Source organism: Chiloscyllium punctatum, unplaced genomic scaffold (assembly GCF_047496795.1).
Source record: "Chiloscyllium punctatum isolate Juve2018m unplaced genomic scaffold, sChiPun1.3 scaffold_642, whole genome shotgun sequence".
Lineage (NCBI taxonomy): Eukaryota > Metazoa > Chordata > Chondrichthyes > Orectolobiformes > Hemiscylliidae > Chiloscyllium > Chiloscyllium punctatum.
The window spans coordinates 36,819-60,879 of record NW_027310376.1 but is presented as its reverse complement, the minus strand read 5'-3'; the positions used below and the strand labels follow the sequence as shown (position 1 = coordinate 60,879).

General features: G+C 51.7%; 1 protein-coding gene across 1 annotated transcript in view; it reads right to left on the bottom strand.

Moving 5' to 3' along the window:
- The window catches only part of LOC140473568 (tumor necrosis factor receptor superfamily member 14-like), a 45,235-nt gene that overhangs the window by 259 nt on the left and 20,915 nt on the right, over nucleotides 1-24,061 (bottom strand). The window contains exon 3 of the mRNA XM_072567619.1: nucleotides 17,270-17,425. Coding sequence (XP_072423720.1) covers nucleotides 17,270-17,425 — 156 coding nt within the window. The remainder of the gene's footprint in view (nucleotides 1-17,269; nucleotides 17,426-24,061) is intronic.

The window sequence follows — 24,061 nt, the reverse complement described above, 5'->3', positions numbered from 1 at the left end:
GAGAGGGGGGACTGAGAGACACCAGTCAGTGTACAGATATCTCCCTGAGAGAGAGAGGGGACTGAGAGACACCAGTCAGTGTACAGATATCTCCCTGAGAGAGAGAGGGGACTGAGAGACACCAGTCAGTGTACAGATATCTCCCTGAGAGAGAGAGAGGGGACTGAGAGACACCAGTCAGTGTACAGATATCTCCCTGAGAGAGAGGGGACTGAGAGACACCAGTCAGTGTACAGATATCTCCCTGAGAGAGAGAGGGGACTGAGAGACACCAGTCAGTGTACAGATATCTCCCTGAGAGAGAGGGGACTGAGAGACACCAGTCAGTGTACAGATATCTCCCTGAGAGAGAGAGGGGACTGAGAAAAACCAGTCAGTGTACAGATATCTCCCTTAGAGAGAGAGAGGGGACTGAGAGACACCAGTCAGTGTACAGATATCTCCCTGAGAGAGAGAGGGGACTGAGAGACACCAGTCAGTGTACAGATATCTCCCTGAGAGAGAGAGGGGACTGAGAGACACCAGTCAGTGTACAGATATCTCCCTGAGAGAGAGAGAGGGGACTGAGAGACACCAGTCAGTGTACAGATATCTCCCTGAGAGAGAGGGGACTGAGAGACACCAGTCAGTGTACAGATATCTCCCTGAGAGAGAGAGGGGACTGAGAGACACCAGTCAATGTACAGATATCTCCCTGAGAGAGAGGGGACTGAGAGACACCAGTCAGTGTACAGATATCTCCCTGAGAGAGAGAGGGGACTGAGAAAAACCAGTCAGTGTACAGATATCTCCCTTAGAGAGAGAGAGGGGACTGAGAGACACCAGTCAGTGTACAGATATCTCCCTGAGAGAGAGGGGGGACTGAGGGACACCAGTCAGTGTACAGATATCTCCCTGAGAGAGAGAGGGGACTGAGAGACACCAGTCAGTGTACAGATATCTCCCTGAGAGAGAGGGGGGACTGAGGGACACCAGTCAGTGTACAGATATCTCCCTGAGAGAGAGGGGACTGAGAGACACCAGTCAGTGTACAGATATCTCCCTGAGAGAGAGGGGACAGAGAGACACCACTCAGTGTACAGATATCTCCCTGAGAGAGAGAGAGGGGACTGAGAGACACCAGTCAGTGTACAGATATCTCCCTTAGAGAGAGGGGGGGGACTGAGAGACACCAGTCAGTGTACAGATATCTACCTGAGAGAGAGAGGGGACTGAGAGACACCAGTCAGTGTACAGATATCTCCCTGAGAGAGAGAGGGGACTGAGAGACACCAGTCAGTGTACAGATATCTCCCTGAGAGAGAGAGGGGACTGAGAGACACCAGTCAGTGTACAGATATCTCCCTGAGAGAGAGAGGGGACAGAGGGACACCAGTCAGTGTACAGATATCTCCCTGAGAGAGAGGGGACTGAGAGACACCAGTCAGTGTACAGATATCTCCCAGAGAGAGAGGGGGGACTGAGAGACACCAGTCAGTGTACAGATATCTCCCTGAGAGAGAGAGTGGGGACTGAGAGACACCAGTCAGTGTACAGATATCTCCCTGAGAGAGAGAGAGAGGGGACTGAGAGACACCAGTCAGTGTACAGATATATCCCTGAGAGAGAGAGAGGGGACAGATAGACACCAGTCAGTGTACAGATATCTCCCTGAGAGAGAGGGGGGACTGAGAGACACCAGTCAGTGTACAGATATCTCCCTGAGAGAGAGAGAGAGGGGACTGAGAGACACCAGTCAGTGTACAGATATCTCCCTGAGAGAGAGGGGGGACTGAGAGACACCAGTCAGTGTACAGATATCTCCCTGAGAGAGGGGGTACTGAGAGACACCAGTCAGTGTACAGATATCTCCCTGAGAGACACCAGTCAGTGTACAGATATCTCCCTGAGAGAGAGAGGGGGAACTGAGAGACACCAGTCAGTGTACAGATATCTCCCTGAGAGAGAGAGAGGGGACAGAGAGACACCAGTCAGTGTACAGATATCTCCCTGAGAGAGAGGGGGGACTGAGAGACACCAGTCAGTGTACAGATATCTCCCTGAGAGAGAGAGAGAGGGGACTGAGAGACACCAGTCAGTGTACAGATATCTCCCTGAGAGAGAGGGGGGACTGAGAGACACCAGTCAGTGTACAGATATCTCCCTGAGAGAGGGGGGACTGAGAGACACCAGTCAGTGTACAGATATCTCCCTGAGAGACACCAGTCAGTGTACAGATATCTCCCTGAGAGAGAGAGAGGGGACTGAGGGACACCAGTCAGTGTACAGATATCTGCCTGAGAGAGAGAGGGGACTGAGAGACACCAGTCAGTGTACAGATACCTCCCTGAGAGAAAGGGGACTGAGAGACACCAGTCAGTGTACAGATATCTCCCTGAGAGAGAGAGGGGACTGAGAGACACCAGTCAGTGTACAGATATCTCCCTGAGAGAGAGAGGGGACTGAGAGACACCAGTCAGTGTACAGATATCTCCCTGAGAGAGAGGGGACTGAGAGACACCAGTCAGTGTACAGATATCTCCCTGAGAGAGAGAGGGGGGACTGAGAGACACCAGTCAGTGTACAGATATCTCCCTGAGAGAGAGAGAGAGGACTGAGAGACACCAGTCAGTGTACAGATATCTCCCTGAGAGAGAGAGAGAGAGGGGACTGAGAGACACCAGTCAGTGTACAGATATCTCCCTGAGAGAGAGAGGGGGGACTGAGAGACACCAGTCAGTGTAGAGATATCTCCCTGAGAGAGAGAGGGGACTGAGAGACACCAGTCAGTGTACAGATATCTCCCTGAGAGAGAGAGGGGACTGAGAGACACCAGTCAGTGTACAGATATCTCCCTGAGAGAGAGAGAGGGGACTGAGAGACACCAGTCAGTGTACAGATTTGTCCCTGAGAGAGAGGGGACTGAGAGACACCAGTCAGTGTACAGATATCTCCCTGAGAGAGGGGGGACTGAGAGACACCAGTCAGTGTACAGATATCTCCCTGAGAGAGAGGGGACTGAGAGACACCAGTCAGTGTACAGATATCTCCCTTAGAGAGCGAGAGAGAGGGGACTGAGAGACACCAGTCAGTGTACAGATATCTCCCTGAGAGAGAGAGGGGACTGAGAGACACCAGTCAGTGTACAGATATCTCCCTGAGAGAGAGAGAGGGGTCTGAGAGACACCAGTCAGTGTACAGATATCTCCCTGAGAAAGAGAGAGGACTGAGAGACACCAGTCAGTGTACAGATATCTCCCTGAGAGAGAGAGAGGGGACTGAGAGACACCAGTCAGTGTACAGATATCTCCCAGAGAGAGTGAGGGGACTGAGAGACACCAGTCAGTGTACAGATATCTCCCTGAGAGAGAGAGAGGGGACTGAGAGACACCAGTCAGTGTACAGATATCTCCCTGAGAGAGAGAGATAGGGGGGACTGAGAGACACCAGTCAGTGTACAGATATCTCCCTGTGAGAGAGAGAGAGAGGGGACTGAGAGACACCAGTCAGTGTACAGATATCTCCCTGAGAGAGAGAGAGAGAGGGGGGACTGAGAGACACCAGTCAGTGTACAGATATCTCCCTGAGAGAGAGGGGGGACTGAGAGACACCAGTCAGTGTACAGATATCTCCCTGAGAGAGAGAGGGGACTGAGAGACACCAGTCAGTGTACAGATATCTCCCTGAGAGAGAGAGAGAGAGGGGGGACTGAGAGACACCAGTCAGTGTACAGATATCTCCCTGAGAGAGGGGACTGAGAGACACCAGTCAGTGTACAGATATCTCCCTGAGAGAGAGAGGGGACTGAGAGACACCAGTCAGTGTACAGATATCTCCCTGAGAGAGAGAGGGGACTGAGATACACCAGTCAGTGTATAGATATCTCCCTGAGAGAGAGAGGACTGAGAGACACCAGTCAGTGTACAGATATCTCCCTGAGAGAGAGGGGGGACTGAGAGACACCAGTCAGTGTACAGATATCTCCCTGAGAGAGAGAGGACTGAGAGACACCAGTCAGTGTACAGATATCTCCCTGAGAGAGAGGGAACTGAGAGACACCAGTCAGTGTACAGATATCTCCCTGAGAGAGAGAGGGGACTGAGAGACACCAGTCAGTGTACAGATATCTCCCTGAGACAGAGAGAGAGAGGGGACTGAGAGACACCAGTCAGTGTACAGATATCTCCCTGAGAGAGAGAGGACTGAGAGACACCAGTCAGTGTACAGATATCTCCCTGAGAGAGAGAGAGAGGGGGGACTGAGAGACACCAGTCAGTGTACAGATATCTCCCTGAGAGAGGGGGGACTGAGAGACACCAGTCAGTGTACAGATATCTCCCTGAGAGAGAGAGAGAGGGGACTGAGAGACACCAGTCAGTGTACAGATATCTCCCTGAGAGAGGGGGGACTGAGAGACACCAGTCAGTGTACAGATATCTCCCTCAGAGAGAGAGGACTGAGAGACACCAGTCAGTGTACAGATATCTCCCTGAGAGAGAGGGGGGGGACTGAGAGACACCAGTCAGTGTACAGATATCTCCCTGAGAGAGGGGGGACTGAGAGACACCAGTCAGTGTACAGATATCTCCCTGAGAGAGGGGGGACTGAGAGACACCAGTCAGTGTACAGATATCTCCCTGAGAGAGAGGGGACTGAGAGACACCAGTCAGTGTACAGATATCTCCCTGAGAGAGGGGGGACTGAGAGACACCAGTCAGTGTACAGATATCTCCCTGAGAGAGAGGGGACTGAGAGACACCAGTCAGTGTACAGATATCTCCCTGAGAGAGCGGGGACTGAGAGACACCAGTCAGTGTACAGATATCTCCCTGAGAGAGAGAGGACTGAGAGACACCAGTCAGTGTACAGATATCTCCCTGAGAGAGAGAGGGGACTGAGAGACACCAGTCAGTGTACAGATATCTCCCTGAGAGAGAGAGAGAGGGGGACTGAGAGACACCAGTCAGTGTACAGATATCTCCCTGAGAGAGGGGACTGAGAGACACCAGTCAGTGTACAGATATCTCCCTGAGAGAGAGGGGGGACTGAGAGACACCAGTCAGTGTACAGATATCTCCCTGAGAGAGAGAGGGGGGACTGAGAGACACCAGTCAGTGTACAGATATCTCCCTGAGAGAGAGAGGGGACTGAGAGACACCAGTCAGTGTACAGATATCTCCCTGAGAGAGAGAGAGAGGGGGGACTGAGGGACACCAGTCAGTGTACAGATATCTCCCTGAGAGAGAGGGGGGACTGAGAGACACCAGTCAGTGTACAGATATCTCCCTGAGAGAGAGGGGACTGAGAGACACCAGTCAGTGTACAGATATCTCCCTGAGAGAGAGGGGACTGAGAGACACCAGTCAGTGTACAGATATCTCCCTGAGAGAGAGAGAGGACTGAGAGACACCAGTCAGTGTACAGATATCTCCCTGAGAGAGAGAGAGGGGACTGAGAGACACCAGTCAGTGTACAGATATCTCCCTGAGAGAGAGGGGACTGAGAGACACCAGTCAGTGTACAGATATCTCCCTGAGAGAGAGAGAGGGGACTGAGAGACACCAGTCAATGTACAGATATCTCCCTGAGAGAGAGGGGACTGAGAGACACCAGTCAGTGTACAGATATCTCCCTGAGAGAGAGAGGGGACTGAGAGACACCAGTCAGTGTACAGATATCTCCCTGAGAGAGAGGGGACTGAGAGACACCAGTCAGTGTACAGATATCTCCCTGAGAGAGAGAGAGGGGACTGAGAGACACCAGTCAATGTACAGATATCTCCCTGAGAGAGAGGGGACTGAGAGACACCAGTCAGTGTACAGATATCTCCCTGAGAGAGAGAGAGAGAGGGGAATGAGAGACACCAGTCAGTGTACAGATATCACCCTGAGAGAGGGGACTGAGAGACACCAGTCAGTGTACAGATATCTCCCTGAGAGAGGGGACTGAGAGACACCAGTCAGTGTACAGATATCTCCCTGAGAGAGAGAGAGGACTGAGAGACACCAGTCAGTGTACAGATATCTCCCTGAGAGAGAGAGGGGACTGAGAAAATCCAGTCAGTGTACAGATATCTCCCTTAGAGAGAGAGAGGGGACTGAGAGACACCAGTCAGTGTACAGATATCTCCCTGAGAGAGAGGGGGGACTGAGGGACACCAGTCAGTGTACAGATATCTCCCTGAGAGAGAGAGGGGACTGAGAGACACCAGTCAGTGTACAGATATCTCCCTGAGAGAGAGGGGGGACTGAGGGACACCAGTCAGTGTACAGATATCTCCCTGAGAGAGAGGGGACTGAGAGACACCAGTCAGTGTACAGATATCTCCCTGAGAGAGAGGGGACAGAGAGACACCACTCAGTGTACAGATATCTCCCTGAGAGAGAGAGAGGGGACTGAGAGACACCAGTCAGTGTACAGATATCTCCCTTAGAGAGAGGGGGGGGACTGAGAGACACCAGTCAGTGTACAGATATCTCCCTGAGAGAGAGAGGGGACTGAGAGACACCAGTCAGTGTACAGATATCTCCCTGAGAGAGAGAGGGGACTGAGAGACACCAGTCAGTGTACAGATATCTCCCTGAGAGAGAGAGGGGACTGAGAGACACCAGTCAGTGTACAGATATCTCCCTGAGAGAGAGAGGGGACAGAGGGACACCAGTCAGTGTACAGATATCTCCCTGAGAGAGAGGGGACTGAGAGACACCAGTCAGTGTACAGATATCTCCCAGAGAGAGAGGGGGGACTGAGAGACACCAGTCAGTGTACAGATATCTCCCTGAGAGAGAGAGTGGGGACTGAGAGACACCAGTCAGTGTACAGATATCTCCCTGAGAGAGAGAGAGAGGGGACTGAGAGACACCAGTCAGTGTACAGATATATCCCTGAGAGAGAGAGAGGGGACAGATAGACACCAGTCAGTGTACAGATATCTCCCTGAGAGAGAGGGGGGACTGAGAGACACCAGTCAGTGTACAGATATCTCCCTGAGAGAGAGAGAGAGGGGACTGAGAGACACCAGTCAGTGTACAGATATCTCCCTGAGAGAGAGGGGGGACTGAGAGACACCAGTCAGTGTACAGATATCTCCCTGAGAGAGGGGGTACTGAGAGACACCAGTCAGTGTACAGATATCTCCCTGAGAGACACCAGTCAGTGTACAGATATCTCCCTGAGAGAGAGAGGGGGAACTGAGAGACACCAGTCAGTGTACAGATATCTCCCTGAGAGAGAGAGAGGGGACAGAGAGACACCAGTCAGTGTACAGATATCTCCCTGAGAGAGAGGGGGGACTGAGAGACACCAGTCAGTGTACAGATATCTCCCTGAGAGAGAGAGAGAGGGGACTGAGAGACACCAGTCAGTGTACAGATATCTCCCTGAGAGAGAGGGGGGACTGAGAGACACCAGTCAGTGTACAGATATCTCCCTGAGAGAGGGGGGACTGAGAGACACCAGTCAGTGTACAGATATCTCCCTGAGAGACACCAGTCAGTGTACAGATATCTCCCTGAGAGAGAGAGAGGGGACTGAGGGACACCAGTCAGTGTACAGATATCTGCCTGAGAGAGAGAGGGGACTGAGAGACACCAGTCAGTGTACAGATACCTCCCTGAGAGAAAGGGGACTGAGAGACACCAGTCAGTGTACAGATATCTCCCTGAGAGAGAGAGGGGACTGAGAGACACCAGTCAGTGTACAGATATCTCCCTGAGAGAGAGAGGGGACTGAGAGACACCAGTCAGTGTACAGATATCTCCCTGAGAGAGAGGGGACTGAGAGACACCAGTCAGTGTACAGATATCTCCCTGAGAGAGAGAGGGGGGACTGAGAGACACCAGTCAGTGTACAGATATCTCCCTGAGAGAGAGAGAGAGGACTGAGAGACACCAGTCAGTGTACAGATATCTCCCTGAGAGAGAGAGAGAGAGGGGACTGAGAGACACCAGTCAGTGTACAGATATCTCCCTGAGAGAGAGAGGGGGGACTGAGAGACACCAGTCAGTGTACAGATATCTCCCAGAGAGAGAGGGGACTGAGAGACACCAGTCAGTGTACAGATATCTCCCTGAGAGAGAGGGGACTGAGAGACACCAGTCAGTGTACAGATATCTCCCTGAGAGAGAGAGAGGGGACTGAGAGACACCAGTCAGTGTACAGATTTGTCCCTGAGAGAGAGGGGACTGAGAGACACCAGTCAGTGTACAGATATCTCCCTGAGAGAGAGAGAGGGGACTGAGAGACACCAGTCAGTGTAGAGATATCTCCCTGAGAGAGAGAGGGGACTGAGAGACACCAGTCAGTGTACAGATATCTCCCTGAGAGAGAGAGGGGACTGAGAGACACCAGTCAGTGTACAGATATCTCCCTGAGAGAGAGAGAGGGGACTGAGAGACACCAGTCAGTGTACAGATATCTCCCTGAGAGAGAGGGGACTGAGAGACACCAGTCAGTGTACAGATATCTCCCTGAGAGAGGGGGGACTGAGAGACACCAGTCAGTGTACAGATATCTCCCTGAGAGAGAGGGGACTGAGAGACACCAGTCAGTGTACAGATATCTCCCTTAGAGAGCGAGAGAGAGGGGACTGAGAGACACCAGTCAGTGTACAGATATCTCCCTGAGAGAGAGAGGGGACTGAGAGACACCAGTCAGTGTACAGATATCTCCCTGAGAGAGAGAGAGGGGTCTGAGAGACACCAGTCAGTGTACAGATATCTCCCTGAGAAAGAGAGAGGACTGAGAGACACCAGTCAGTGTACAGATATCTCCCTGAGAGAGAGAGAGGGGACTGAGAGACACCAGTCAGTGTACAGATATCTCCCAGAGAGAGTGAGGGGACTGAGAGACACCAGTCAGTGTACAGATATCTCCCTGAGAGAGAGAGAGGGGACTGAGAGACACCAGTCAGTGTACAGATATCTCCCTGAGAGAGAGAGATAGGGGGGACTGAGAGACACCAGTCAGTGTACAGATATCTCCCTGTGAGAGAGAGAGAGAGGGGACTGAGAGACACCAGTCAGTGTACAGATATCTCCCTGAGAGAGAGAGAGAGAGGGGGGACTGAGAGACACCAGTCAGTGTACAGATATCTCCCTGAGAGAGAGGGGGGACTGAGAGACACCAGTCAGTGTACAGATATCTCCCTGAGAGAGAGAGGGGACTGAGAGACACCAGTCAGTGTACAGATATCTCCCTGAGAGAGAGAGAGAGAGGGGGGACTGAGAGACACCAGTCAGTGTACAGATATCTCCCTGAGAGAGGGGACTGAGAGACACCAGTCAGTGTACAGATATCTCCCTGAGAGAGAGAGGGGACTGAGAGACACCAGTCAGTGTACAGATATCTCCCTGAGAGAGAGAGGGGACTGAGATACACCAGTCAGTGTATAGATATCTCCCTGAGAGAGAGAGGACTGAGAGACACCAGTCAGTGTACAGATATCTCCCTGAGAGAGAGGGGGGACTGAGAGACACCAGTCAGTGTACAGATATCTCCCTGAGAGAGAGAGGACTGAGAGACACCAGTCAGTGTACAGATATCTCCCTGAGAGAGAGGGAACTGAGAGACACCAGTCAGTGTACAGATATCTCCCTGAGAGAGAGAGGGGACTGAGAGACACCAGTCAGTGTACAGATATCTCCCTGAGACAGAGAGAGAGAGGGGACTGAGAGACACCAGTCAGTGTACAGATATCTCCCTGAGAGAGAGAGGACTGAGAGACACCAGTCAGTGTACAGATATCTCCCTGAGAGAGAGAGAGAGGGGGGACTGAGAGACACCAGTCAGTGTACAGATATCTCCCTGAGAGAGGGGGGACTGAGAGACACCAGTCAGTGTACAGATATCTCCCTGAGAGAGAGAGAGAGGGGACTGAGAGACACCAGTCAGTGTACAGATATCTCCCTGAGAGAGGGGGGACTGAGAGACACCAGTCAGTGTACAGATATCTCCCTCAGAGAGAGAGGACTGAGAGACACCAGTCAGTGTACAGATATCTCCCTGAGAGAGAGGGGGGGGACTGAGAGACACCAGTCAGTGTACAGATATCTCCCTGAGAGAGGGGGGACTGAGAGACACCAGTCAGTGTACAGATATCTCCCTGAGAGAGGGGGGACTGAGAGACACCAGTCAGTGTACAGATATCTCCCTGAGAGAGAGGGGACTGAGAGACACCAGTCAGTGTACAGATATCTCCCTGAGAGAGGGGGGACTGAGAGACACCAGTCAGTGTACAGATATCTCCCTGAGAGAGAGGGGACTGAGAGACACCAGTCAGTGTACAGATATCTCCCTGAGAGAGCGGGGACTGAGAGACACCAGTCAGTGTACAGATATCTCCCTGAGAGAGAGAGGACTGAGAGACACCAGTCAGTGTACAGATATCTCCCTGAGAGAGAGAGGGGACTGAGAGACACCAGTCAGTGTACAGATATCTCCCTGAGAGAGAGAGAGAGGGGGGACTGAGAGACACCAGTCAGTGTACAGATATCTCCCTGAGAGAGGGGGACTGAGAGACACCAGTCAGTGTACAGATATCTCCCTGAGAGAGAGGGGGGACTGAGAGACACCAGTCAGTGTACAGATATCTCCCTGAGAGAGAGAGGGGGGACTGAGAGACACCAGTCAGTGTACAGATATCTCCCTGAGAGAGAGAGGGGACTGAGAGACACCAGTCAGTGTACAGATATCTCCCTGAGAGAGAGAGAGAGGGGGGACTGAGGGACACCAGTCAGTGTACAGATATCTCCCTGAGAGAGAGGGGGGACTGAGAGACACCAGTCAGTGTACAGATATCTCCCTGAGAGAGAGGGGACTGAGAGACACCAGTCAGTGTACAGATATCTCCCTGAGAGAGAGGGGACTGAGAGACACCAGTCAGTGTACAGATATCTCCCTGAGAGAGAGAGAGGACTGAGAGACACCAGTCAGTGTACAGATATCTCCCTGAGAGAGAGAGAGGGGACTGAGAGACACCAGTCAGTGTACAGATATCTCCCTGAGAGAGAGGGGACTGAGAGACACCAGTCAGTGTACAGATATCTCCCTGAGAGAGAGAGGGGACTGAGAGACACCAGTCAGTGTACAGATATCTCCCTGAGAGAGAGAGGGGACTGAGAGACACTAGTCAGTGTACAGATATCTCCCTGAGAGAGAGAGGGGACTGAGAGACACCAGTCAGTGTACAGATATCTCCCTGAGAGAGAGGGGACTGAGAGACACCAGTCAGTGTACAGATATCTCCCTGAGAGAGAGAGAGGGGACTGAGAGACACCAGTCAATGTACAGATATCTCCCTGAGAGAGAGGGGACTGAGAGACACCAGTCAGTGTACAGATATCTCCCTGAGAGAGAGGGGACTGAGAGACACCAGTCAGTGTACAGATATCTCCCTGAGAGAGAGAGGGGACTGAGAGACACTAGTCAGTGTACAGATATCTCCCTGAGAGAGAGAGGGGACTGAGAGACACCAGTCAGTGTACAGATATCTCCCTGAGAGAGAGAGGGGACTGAGAGACACCAGTCAGTGTACAGATATCTCCCTGAGAGAGAGAGAGGGGACTGAGAGACACCAGTCAGTGTACAGATATCTCCCTGAGAGAGAGGGGACTGAGAGACACCAGTCAGTGTACAGATATCTCCCTGAGAGAGAGAGAGAGGGGACTGAGAGACACCAGTCAGTGTACAGATATCTCCCTGAGAGAGAGGGGACTGAGAGACACCAGACAGTGTACAGATATCTCCCTGAGAGAGAGAGAGGGGACTGAGAGACACCAGTCAGTGTACAGGTATCTCCCTGAGAGAGAGAGAGAGGGGACTGAGAGACACCAGTCAGTGTACAGATATCTCCCTGAGAGAGAGGGGACTGAGAGACACCAGTCAGTGTACAGATATCTCCCTGAGAGAGAGAGTGGGGACTGAGAGACACCAGTCAGTGTACAGATATCTCCCTGAGAGAGAGGGGGGACTGAGAGACACCAGTCAGTGTACAGATATCTCCCTGAGGGAGAGAGGGGGGACTGAGAGACACCAGTCAGTGTACAGATATCTCCCTGAGAGAGAGGGGACTGAGAGACACCAGTCAGTGTACAGATATCTCCCTGAGAGAGAGAGGGGACTGAGAGACACCAGTCAGTGTACAGATATCTCCCTGAGAGAGAGGGGACTGAGAGACACCAGTCAGTGTACAGATATCTCCCTGAGAGAGAGAGAGGGGACTGAGAGACACCAGTCAATGTACAGATATCTCCCTGAGAGAGAGGGGACTGAGAGACACCAGTCAGTGTACAGATATCTCCCTGAGAGAGAGGGGACTGAGAGAAACCAGTCAGTGTACAGATATCTCCCTGAGAGAGAGAGGGGACTGAGAGACACCAGTCAGTGTACAGATATCTCCCTGAGAGAGAGAGGGGACTGAGAGACACCAGTCAGTGTACAGATATCTCCCTGAGAGAGAGAGGGGGGACTGAGAGACACCAGTCAGTGTACAGATATCTCCCTGAGAGAGAGGGGACTGAGAGACACCAGTCAGTGTACAGATATCTCCCTGAGAGAGAGGGGGGACTGAGAGACACCAGTCAGTGTACAGATATCTCCCTGAGAGAGAGGGGACTGAGAGACACCAGTCAGTGTACAGATATCTCCCTGAGAGAGGGGGGACTGAGAGACACCAGTCAGTGTACAGATATCTCCCTGAGAGAGAGGGGACTGAGAGACACCAGTCAGTGTACAGATATCTCCCTGAGAGAGGGGGGACTGAGAGACACCAGTCAGTGTACAGATATCTCCCTGAGAGAGAGTGGGGACTGAGAGACACCAGTCAGTGTACAGATATCTCCCTGAGAGAGAGAGAGGGGACTGAGAGACACCAGTCAGTGTACAGATATCTCCCTGAGAGAGAGAGAGAGGGGACTGAGAGACACCAGTCAGTGTACAGATATCTCCCTGAGAGAGGGGGGACTGAGAGACACCAGTCAGTGTACAGATATCTCCCTGAGAGAGAGGGGACTGAGAGACACCAGTCAGTGTACAGATATCTCCCTGAGAGAGAGAGGGGACTGAGAGACACCAGTCAGTGTACAGATATCTCCCTGAGAGAGAGGGGACTGAGAGACACCAGTCAGTGTACAGATATCTCCCTGAGAGAGAGAGGGGACTGAGAGACCCCAGTCAGTATACAGATATCTCCCTGAGAGAGAGAGAGAGGGGACTGAGAGACACCAGTCAGTGTACAGATATCTCCCTGAGAGAGAGAGAGAGAGGGGACTGAGAGACACCAGTCAGTGTACAGATATCTCCCTGAGAGAGAGAGAGAGAGGGGACTGAGAGACACCAGTCAGTGTACAGATATCTCCCTGAGAGAGAGAGAGGGGACTGAGAGACACCAGTCAGTGTACAGATATCTCCCTGAGAGAGAGAGAGAGGGGACTGAGAGACACCAGTCAGTGTACAGATATCTCCCTGAGAGAGGGGGGACTGAGAGACACCAGTGAGTGTACAGATATCTCCCTGAGAGAGAGGGGACTGAGAGACACCAGTCAGTGTACAGATATCTCCCTGAGAGAGAGAGGGGACTGAGAGACACCAGTCAGTGTACAGATATCTCCCTGAGAGAGAGGGGGACTGAGAGACACCAGTCAGTGTACAGATATCTCCCTGAGAGAGAGGGGGACTGAGAGACACCAGTCAGTGTACAGATATCTCCCTGAGAGAGAGGGGACTGAGAGACACCAGTCAGTGTACAGATATGTCCCTGAGAGAGAGGGGACTGAGAGACACCAGTCAGTGTACAGATATCTCCCTGAGAGAGAGGGGGACTGAGAGACACCAGTCAGTGTACAGATATCTCCCTGAGAGAGAGGGGGACTGAGAGACACCAGTCAGTGTACAGATATCTCCCTGAGAGAGAGGGGACTGAGAGACACCAGTCAGTGTACAGATATGTCCCTGAGAGAGAGGGGACTGAGAGACACCAGTCAGTGTACAGATATCTCCCTGAGAGAGGGGGGGGACTGAGAGACACCAGTCAGTGTACAGATATCTCCCTGAGAGAGAGGGGGACTGAGAGACACCAGTCAGTGTACAGATATCTCCCTGAGAGAGAGAGGGGACTGAGAGACACCAGTCAGTGTACAGATATCTCCCTGAGAGAGAGAGGGGACTGAGAGACACCAGTCAGTGTACAGATATCTCCCTGAGAGAGAGGGGGGACTGAGAGACACCAGTCAGTGTACAGATATCTCCCTGAGAGAGAGAGGGGACTGAGAGACACCAGTCAGTGTACAGATATCTCCCTGAGAGAGAGGGGGGGGACTGAGAGACACCAGTCAGTGTACAGATATCTCCCTGAGAGAGAGGGGACTGAGAGACACCAGTCAGTGTACAGATATCTCCCTGAGAGAGAGGGGACTGAGAGACACCAGTCAGTGTACAGATATCTCCCTGAGAGAGAGAGAGGGGGGACTGAGAGACACCAGTCAGTGAACAGATATCTCCCTGAGAGAGAGAGAGGGGACTGAGAGACACCAGTCAGTGTACAGATATCTCCCTGAGAGAGAGAGAGGGACTGAGAGACACCAGTCAGTGTACAGATATCTCCCTGAGAGAGAGAGAGAGGGGACAGAGAGACACCAGTCAGTGTACAGATATCACCCTGAGAGAGAGAGGGGACTGAGAGACACCAGACAGTGTACAGATATCTCCCTGAGAGAGGGGGGACTGAGAGACACCAGTCAGTGTACAGATATCTCCCTGAGAGAGAGAGGGGAGGGACTGAGAGACACCAGTCAGTGAACAGATATCTCCCTGAGAGAGAGAGAGAGGGGACAGAGAGACACCAGTCAGTGTACAGATATCACCCTGAGAGAGGGGGGACTGAGAGACACCAGTCAGTGTACAGATATCTCCCTGAGAGAGGGGGGACTGAGAGACACCAGTCAGTGTACAGATATCTCCCTGAGAGACACCAGTCAGTGTACAGATATCTCCCTGAGAGAGGGGGGACTGAGAGACACCAGTCAGTGTACAGATATCTCCCTGAGAGAGAGAGGGGGGACTGAGAGACACCAGTCAGTGTACAGATATCTCCCTGAGAGAGAGAGGGGACTGAGAGACACCAGTCAGTGTACAGATATCTCCCTGAGAGAGAGAGAGGGGACTGAGAGACACCAGTCAGTGTACAGATATCTCCCTGAGAGAGAGAGGGGACTGAGAGACACCAGTCAGTGTACAGATATCTCCCTGAGAGAGAGGGGACTGAGAGACACCAGTCAGTGTACACATATCTCCCTGAGAGAGAGGGGACTGAGAGACACCAGTCAGTGTACAGATATCTCCCTGAGAGAGAGGGGGGACTGAGAGACACCAGTCAGTGTACAGATATCTCCCTGAGAGAGAGAGAGGGGACTGAGAGACACCAGTCAGTGTACAGATATCTCCCTGAGAGAGAGAGGGGACTGAGAGACACCAGTCAGTGTACAGATATCTCCCTGAGAGAGAGGGGACTGAGAGACACCAGTCAGTGTACACATATCTCCCTGAGAGAGAGGGGACTGAGAGACACCAGTCAGTGTACAGATATCTCCCTGAGAGAGAGGGGGGACTGAGAGACACCAGTCAGTGTACAGATATCTCCCTGAGAGAGGGGGGACTGAGAGACACCAGTCAGTGTACAGATATCTCCCTGAGAGAGAGAGAGGGGACTGAGAGACACCAGTCAGTGTACAGATATCTCCCTGAGAGAGAGAGAGGGGGGACTGAGAGACACCAGTCAGTGTACAGATATCTCCCTGAGAGAGAGAGAGAGGGGACTGAGAGACACCAGTCAGTGTACAGATATCTCCCTGAGAGAGAGAGGGGACTGAGAGACACCAGTCAGTGTACAGATATCTCCCTGAGAGAGAGGGGACTGAGAGACACCAGTCAGTGTACAGATATCTCCCTGAGAGAGAGAGAGGGGACTGAGAGACACCAGTCAGTGTACAGATATCTCCCTGAGAGAGAGGGGACTGAGAGACACCAGTCAGTGTACAGATATCTCCCTGAGAGAGAGAGAGGGGACTGAGAGACACCAGTCAGTGTACAGATATCTCCCTGAGAGAGGGGGGACTGAGAGACACCAGTCAGTGTACAGATATCTCCCTGAGAGAGAGAGAGGGGACTGAGAGACACCAGTCAGTGTACAGATATCTCCCTGAGAGAGAGAGGGGACTGAGAGACACCAGTCAGTGTACAGATATCTCCCTGAGAGAGGGAGAGAGGGGACTGAGAGACACCAGTCAGTGTACAGATATCTCCCTGAGAGAGAGAGGGGACTGAGAGACACCAGTCAGTGTACAGATATCTCCCTGAGAGAGAGAGGGGACTGAGAGACACCAGTCAGTGTACAGATATCTCCCTGAGAGAGAGAGGGGACTGAGAGACACCAGTCAGTGTACAGATATCTCCCTGAGAGAGAGAGGGGACTGAGAGACACCAGTCAGTGTACAGATATCTCCCTGAGAGAGAGAGGGGACTGAGAGACACCAGTCAGTGTACAGATATCTCCCTGAGAGAGAGAGAGGGGGGACTGAGAGACACCAGTCAGTGTACAGATATCTCCCTGAGAGAGAGGGGGACTGAGAGACACCAGTCAGTGTACAGATATCTCCCTGAGAGAGAGAGGGGACTGAGAGACACCAGTCAGTGTACAGATATCTCCCTGAGAGAGAGAGAGGGGACTGAGAGACACCAGTCAGTGTACAGATATCTCCCTGAGAGAGAGAGAGGGGGGACTGAGAGTCACCAGTCAGTGTACAGATATCTCCCTGAGAGAGAGAGAGGGGACTGAGAGACACCAGTCAGTGTACAGATATCTCCCTGAGAGAGAGAGGGGGGGGACTGAGAGTCACCAGTCAGTGTACAGATATCTCCCTGAGAGAGAGAGAGGGGACTGAGAGACACCAGTCAGTGTACAGATATCTCCCTGAGAGAGAGGGGACTGAGAGACACCAGTCAGTGTACAGATATCTCCCTGAGAGAGGGGGGACTGAGAGACACCAGTCAGTGTACAGATATCTCCCTGAGAGAGAGAGAGAGGGGACTGAGAGACCCCAGTCAGTGTACAGATATCTCCCTGAGAGAGAGAGGGGACTGAGAGTCACCAGTCAGTGTACAGATATCTCCCTGAGAGAGAGAGGGGGGACTGAGAGACACCAGTCAGTGTACAGATATCTCCCTGAGTGACGTGTTTTCCGGGTTGGGGGGGGGGGGGAAGGGTGGGTGCGGTAGTTCCCGGTCAGCCGCCTCTCACCTCGTGCGGTGACCCCCTGCCCCGGTGGGCAGCTGGAGATCTCCCGGCATCGCTCGCACCGTTGGCTGTGCTGGACGGAACAGTAGAAGCCCGGCTTGCAACCGCAGCGGGTGTCCGACCTCGGGCTGCACGCTCTCAGTCTGACCAGGTTACTGCCTGCGGGAAGGAAATGCCGGAACGTTCCGGCCTGGTCAATCGGGCGGGTGCGGCGTATATCCGTGCGTTACGGTCCACGGGGGGTGCGGTATATATCCATGTATTATGGTCCTGAGAGTGGGGGAGGTGTGTGGCGTATATCCGTGGGTTATGGTCCACGGAGGGTGCGGTATATATCCGCGCATTATGGTCCTGAGAGTGGGGGGGGGTGCAGTATATATCCGTTCGTTAAAGCACGGGGAGTAGGGGGGTGCGGGGTATTTCCAGGCGTTACAGTCCGAGGTGGGCTGCGGGGTATATCCGTGCGTTACGGTCCACGGAGCGTGCGGTATATATCCGTACATTATGGTCGTGAGAGTCGGGGGGGGGGTGCACTGTATATCCGTGCGTTACAGCCTGGGGAGTAGGGGGGTGCGGGGTATATACATGCGGTATGGTCGAGGCAGGGTTGCGGGTTTTATCCGTGCACTATGGTCTGGAGAAAGGTGCAGTGTATAATCGCGAGTTATGGTGCAGAGAGGGGTGTGGGATATATCAGTGTGTTCCTGTGAGGGGTGTGGAGTATATCAGTGTGTTACAGTGAGGGGTGTGGGGTATATCAGTGTGTTCCTGTGAGGGGTGTGGAGTATATCAGTGTGTTACAGTGAGGGGTGTGGGATATATCAGTGTGTTACAGTGAGGGGTGTGGGGATATATCAGTGTGTTACAGTGAGGGGTGTGGGGGTATATCAGTGTGTTACAGTGAGGGGTGTGGGGTATATCAGTGTGTTACAGTGAGGGGTGTGGGGTATATCAGTGTGTTACAGTGAGGGGTGTGGGGTATATCAGTGTGTTACATGAGAGGTGTGGGGTATATCAGTGTGTTACAGTGAGGGGTGTGGGGTATATCAGTGTGTTACAGTGAGGGGTGTGGGGTATATCAGTGTGTCACAGTGAGGGGTGTGGGGTATATCAGTGTGTTACAGTGAGGGGTGTGGGGTATATCAGAGTGTTACAGTGAGGGGTGTGGGGTATATCAGTGTGTTACAGTGAGGGGTGTGGGATATATCAGTGTGTTACAGTGAGGGGTGTGGGGTATATCAGTGTGTTACTGTGAGGGGTGTGGGATATATAAGTGTGTTACAGTGAGGGGTGTGGGTATATATCAGTGTGTTACAGTGAGGGGTGTGGGATATATCAGTGTGTTACAGTGAGGGGTGTGGGGATATATCAGTGTGTTACAGTGAGGGGTGCGGGATATATCAGTGTGTCACAGTGAGGGGTGCGGGATATATCAGTGTGTTACAGTGAGGGGTGTGGGGTATATCAGTGTGTTACAGTGAGGGATGTGGGGTATATCAGTGTGTTACAGTGAGGGGTGCGGGATATATCAGTGTGTCACAGTGAGGGGTGTGGGGTATATCAGTGTTTACAGTGAGGGGTGTGGGGTGTATCAGTGTGTTACAGTGAGGGGTGTGGGATATATCAGTGTGTTACAGTGAGAGGTGTGGGGTATATCAGTGTGTTACAGCGAGGGGTGTGGGGTATATCAGTGTGTTACAGTGAGGGGTGTGGGGATATATCAGTGTGTTACAGTGAGGGGTGTGGGGTATATCAGTGTGTTACAGTGAGGGGTGTGGGGTATATCAGTGTGTTACAGTGAGGGGTGTGGGGATATATCAGTGTGTTACAGTGAGGGGTGTGGGGTATATCAGTGTGTTACAGTGAGGGGTGTGGGGTATATCAGTGTGTCCCAGTGAGGGGTGTGGGGATATATCAGTGTGTTACAGTGAGGGGTGTGGGATATATCAGTGTGTTACTGTCAGGGGTGTGGGATATATCAGTGTGTTACAGTGAGGGGTGTGGGATATATCAGTGTGTTACAGTGAGGGGTGTGGGGATGTATCAGTGTGTTACAGTGAGGGGTGTGGGATATATCAGTGTGTTACAGTGAGGGGTGTGGGATATATCAGTGTGTCACAGTGAGGGGTGTGGGGATATATCAGTGTGTCACAGTGAGGGGTGTGGGATATATCAGTGTGTTACAGTGAGAGGTGTGGGGATATATCAGTGTGTTACAGTGAGGGGTGTGGGGTATGTCAGTGTGGTACAGTGAGGGGTGTGGGGATATATCAGTGTGTTACAGTGAGGGGTGTGGGATATATCAGTGTGTTACAGTGAGGGGTGTGGGGATATATCAGTGTGTTACAGTGAGGGGTGTGGGATATATCAGTGTGTTACAGTGAGGGGTGTGGGGATATATCAGTGTGTCACAGTGAGGGGTGTGGGGATATATCAGTGTGTTACAGTGAGGGGTGTGGGGTATATCAATATGTTACAGTGAGGGGCGTGGGGTATATCAGTGTGTCACAGTGAGGGGTGTGGGGATATATCAGTGTGTTACAGTGAGGGGTGTGGTGTATATCAGTGTGTTACAGTGAGGGGTGTGGGATATATCAGTGTGTTACAGTGAGGGGTGTGGTATATATCATTGTGTTACAGTGAGGGGTGTGGGGATATATCAGTGTATTACAGTGAGGGGTGTGGTATATATCAGTGTGTTACAGTGAGGGGTGTGGGGTATATCAGTGTGTTACAGTGAGGGGTGTGGGGTATATCAGTGTGTTACAGTGAGGGGTGTGGGGATATATCACTGTGTTACAGTGAGGGGTGTGGGGTATATCACTGTGTTACAATGAGGGGTGTGGGGTATGTCAGTGTGTTACAGTGAGGGGTGTGGGATATGTCAGTGTGTTACAGTGAGGGGTGTGGGATATATCAGTGTGTTACAGTGAGGGGTGTGGGGTATATCAGTGTGTTACAGTGAGGGGTGTGGGGTATATCAGTGTGTTACAGTGAGGGGTGTTTGATATATCAGTGTGTTACAGTGAGGGGTGTGGGATATATCAGTGTGTTACAGTGAGGGGTGTGGGATATATCAGTGTGTTACAGTGAGGGGTGTGGGATATATCAGTGTGTTACAGTGAGGGGTGTGGGATATATCAGTGTGTTACAGTGAGGGGTGTGGGGTATATCAGTGTGTCACAGTGAGGGGTGTGGGGTATATCAGTGTGTCACAGTGAGGGGTGTGGGGATATATCAGTGTGTTACAGTGAGGGGTGTGGGGTATATCAATATGTTACAGTGAGGGGCGTGGGGTATATCAGTGTGTCACAGTGAGGGGTGTGGGGATATATCAGTGTGTTACAGTGAGGGGTGTGGTATATATCAGTGTGTTACAGTGAGGGGTGTGGGATATATCAGTGTGTTACAGTGAGGGGTGTGGTATATATCATTGTGTTACAGTGAGGGGTGTGGGGATATATCAGTGTATTACAGTGAGGGGTGTGGTATATATCAGTGTGTTACAGTGAGGGGTGTGGGGTATATCAGTGTGTTACAGTGAGGGGTGTGGGGTATATCAGTGTGTTACAGTGAGGGGTGTGGGGATATATCACTGTGTTACAGTGAGGGGTGTGGGGTATATCACTGTGTTACAATGAGGGGTGTGGGGTATGTCAGTGTGTTACAGTGAGGGGTGTGGGGTATGTCAGTGTGTTACAGTGAGGGGTGTGGGATATATCAGTGTGTAACAGTGAGGGGTGTGGGGTATATCAGTGTGTTACAGTGAGGGGTGTGGGGATATATCAGTGTGTTACAGTGAGGGGTGTGGGGTATATCAGTGTGTTACAGTGAGGGGTGTGGGGTATATCAGTGTGTTACAGTGAGGGGTGTGGGGATATATCAGTGTGTTACAGTGAGGGGTGTGGGGTATATCAGTGTGTTACAGTGAGGGGTGTGGGGTATATCAGTGTGTCCCAGTGAGGGGTGTGGGGATATATCAGTGTGTTACAGTGAGGGGTGTGGGATATATCAGTGTGTTACTGTCAGGGGTGTGGGATATATCAGTGTGTTACAGTGAGGGGTGTGGGATATATCAGTGTGTTACAGTGAGGGGTGTGGGGATGTATCAGTGTGTTACAGTGAGGGGTGTGGGATATATCAGTGTGTTACAGTGAGGGGTGTGGGATATATCAGTGTGTCACAGTGAGGGGTGTGGGGATATATCAGTGTGTCACAGTGAGGGGTGTGGGGATATATCAGTGTGTGACAGTGAGGGGTGTGGTATATATCATTATGTTACAGTGAGGGGTGTGGTGTATATCAGTGTGTTACAGTGAGGGGTGTGGGATATATCAGTGTGTTACAGTGAGGGGTGTGGTATATATCATTGTGTTACAGTGAGGGGTGTGGGGATATATCAGTGTATTACAGTGAGGGGTGTGGTATATATCAGTGTGTTACAGTGAGGGGTGTGGGGTATATCAGTGTGTTACAGTGAGGGGTGTGGGGTATATCAGTGTGTTACAGTGAGGGGTGTGGGGATATATCACTGTGTTACAGTGAGGGGTGTGGGGTATGTCAGTGTGTTACAGTGAGGGGTGTGGGATATGTCAGTGTGTTACAGTGAGGGGTGTGGGATATATCAGTGTGTTACAGTGAGGGGTGTGGGGTATATCAGTGTGTTACAGTGAGGGGTGTGTGGGATATATCACTGTGTTACAATGAGGGGTGTGGGGTATGTCAGTGTGTTACAGTGAGGGGTGTGGGATATGTCAGTGTGTTACAGTGAGGGGTGTGGGATATATCAGTGTGTTACAGTGAGGGGTGTGGGGTATATCAGTGTGTTACAGTGAGGGGTGTGGGATATATCAGTGTGTTACAGTGAGGGGTGTGGGGTATATCAGTGTGTCACAGTGAGGGGTGTGGGGTATATCAGTGTGTCACAGTGAGGGGTGTGGGGTATATCAGTGTGTCACAGTGAGGGGTGTGGGGTATATCAGTGTGTTACAGTGAGGGGTGTGGGGTATATCAGTGTGTTACAGTGAGGGGTGTGGGATATGTCAGTGTGTTACAGTGAGGGGTGTGGGATATATCAGTGTGTTACAGTGAGGGGTGTGGGGTATATCAGTGTGTCACAGTGAGGGGTGTGGGGTATATCAGTGTGTTACAGTGAGGGGTGTGGGATATATCAGTGTGTCACAGTGAGGGGTGTGGGGTATATCAGTGTGTTACAGTGAGGGGTGTGGGGTATATCAGTGTGTTACAGTGAGGGGTGTTTGATATATCAGTGTGTTACAGTGAGGGGTGTGGGATATATCAGTGTGTTACAGTGAGGGGTGTGGGATATATCAGTGTGTTACAGTGAGGGGTGTGGGATATATCAGTGTGTTACAGTGAGGGGTGTGGGATATATCAGTGTGTTACAGTGAGGGGTGTGGGGTATATCAGTGTGTCACAGTGAGGGGTGTGGGGTATATCAGTGTGTCACAGTGAGGGGTGTGGGGATATATCAGTGTGTTACAGTGAGGGGTGTGGGGTATATCAATATGTTACAGTGAGGGGCGTGGGGTATATCAGTGTGTCACAGTGAGGGGTGTGGGGATATATCAGTGTGTTACAGTGAGGGGTGTGGTATATATCAGTGTGTTACAGTGAGGGGTGTGGGATATATCAGTGTGTTACAGTGAGGGGTGTGGTATATATCATTGTGTTACAGTGAGGGGTGTGGGGATATATCAGTGTATTACAGTGAGGGGTGTGGTATATATCAGTGTGTTACAGTGAGGGGTGTGGGGTATATCAGTGTGTTACAGTGAGGGGTGTGGGGTATATCAGTGTGTTACAGTGAGGGGTGTGGGGATATATCACTGTGTTACAGTGAGGGGTGTGGGGTATATCACTGTGTTACAGTGAGGGGTGTGGGGTATGTCAGTGTGTTACAGTGAGGGGTGTGGGGTATGTCAGTGTGTTACAGTGAGGGGTGTGGGATATATCAGTGTGTTACAGTGAGGGGTGTGGGGTATATCAGTGTGTTACAGTGAGGCGTGTTTGATATATCAGTGTGTTACAGTGAGGGGTGTGGGATATATCAGTGTGTTACAGTGAGGGGTGTGGGATATATCAGTGTGTTACAGTGAGGGGTGTGGGATATATCAGTGTGTTACAGTGAGGGGTGTGGGATATATCAGTGTGTTACAGTGAGGGGTGTGGGGTATATCAGTGTGTCACAGTGAGGGGTGTGGGGTATATCAGTGTGTCACAGTGAGGGGTGTGGGGTATATCAGTGTGTTACAGTGAGGGGTGTGGTATATATCAGTGTGTTACAGTGAGGGGTGTGGGATATATCAGTGTGTCACAGTGAGGGGTGTGGGGTATATCAGTGTGTTACAGTGAGGGGTGTGGGGTATATCAGTGTGTCACAGTGAGGGGTGTGGGGTATATCAGTGTGTTACAGTGAGGGGTGTGGGGTATATCAGTGTGTTACAGTGGGGGGTGTGGGGTATATCAGAGTGTTACAGTGAGGGGTGTGGGGTATATCAGTGTGTTACAGTGAGGGGTGTGGGATATATCAGTGTGTTACAGTGAGGGGTGTGGGGTATATCAGTGTGTTACTGTGAGGGGTGTGGGATATATACGTGTGTTACAGTGAGGGGTGTGGGGATATATCAGTGTGTTACAGTGAGGGGTGTGGGATATATCAGTGTGTTACAGTGAGGGGTGTGGGGATATATCAGTGTGTCACAGTGAGGGGTGCGGGATATATCAGTGTGTCACAGTGAGGGGTGCGGGATATATCAGTGTGTTACAGTGAGG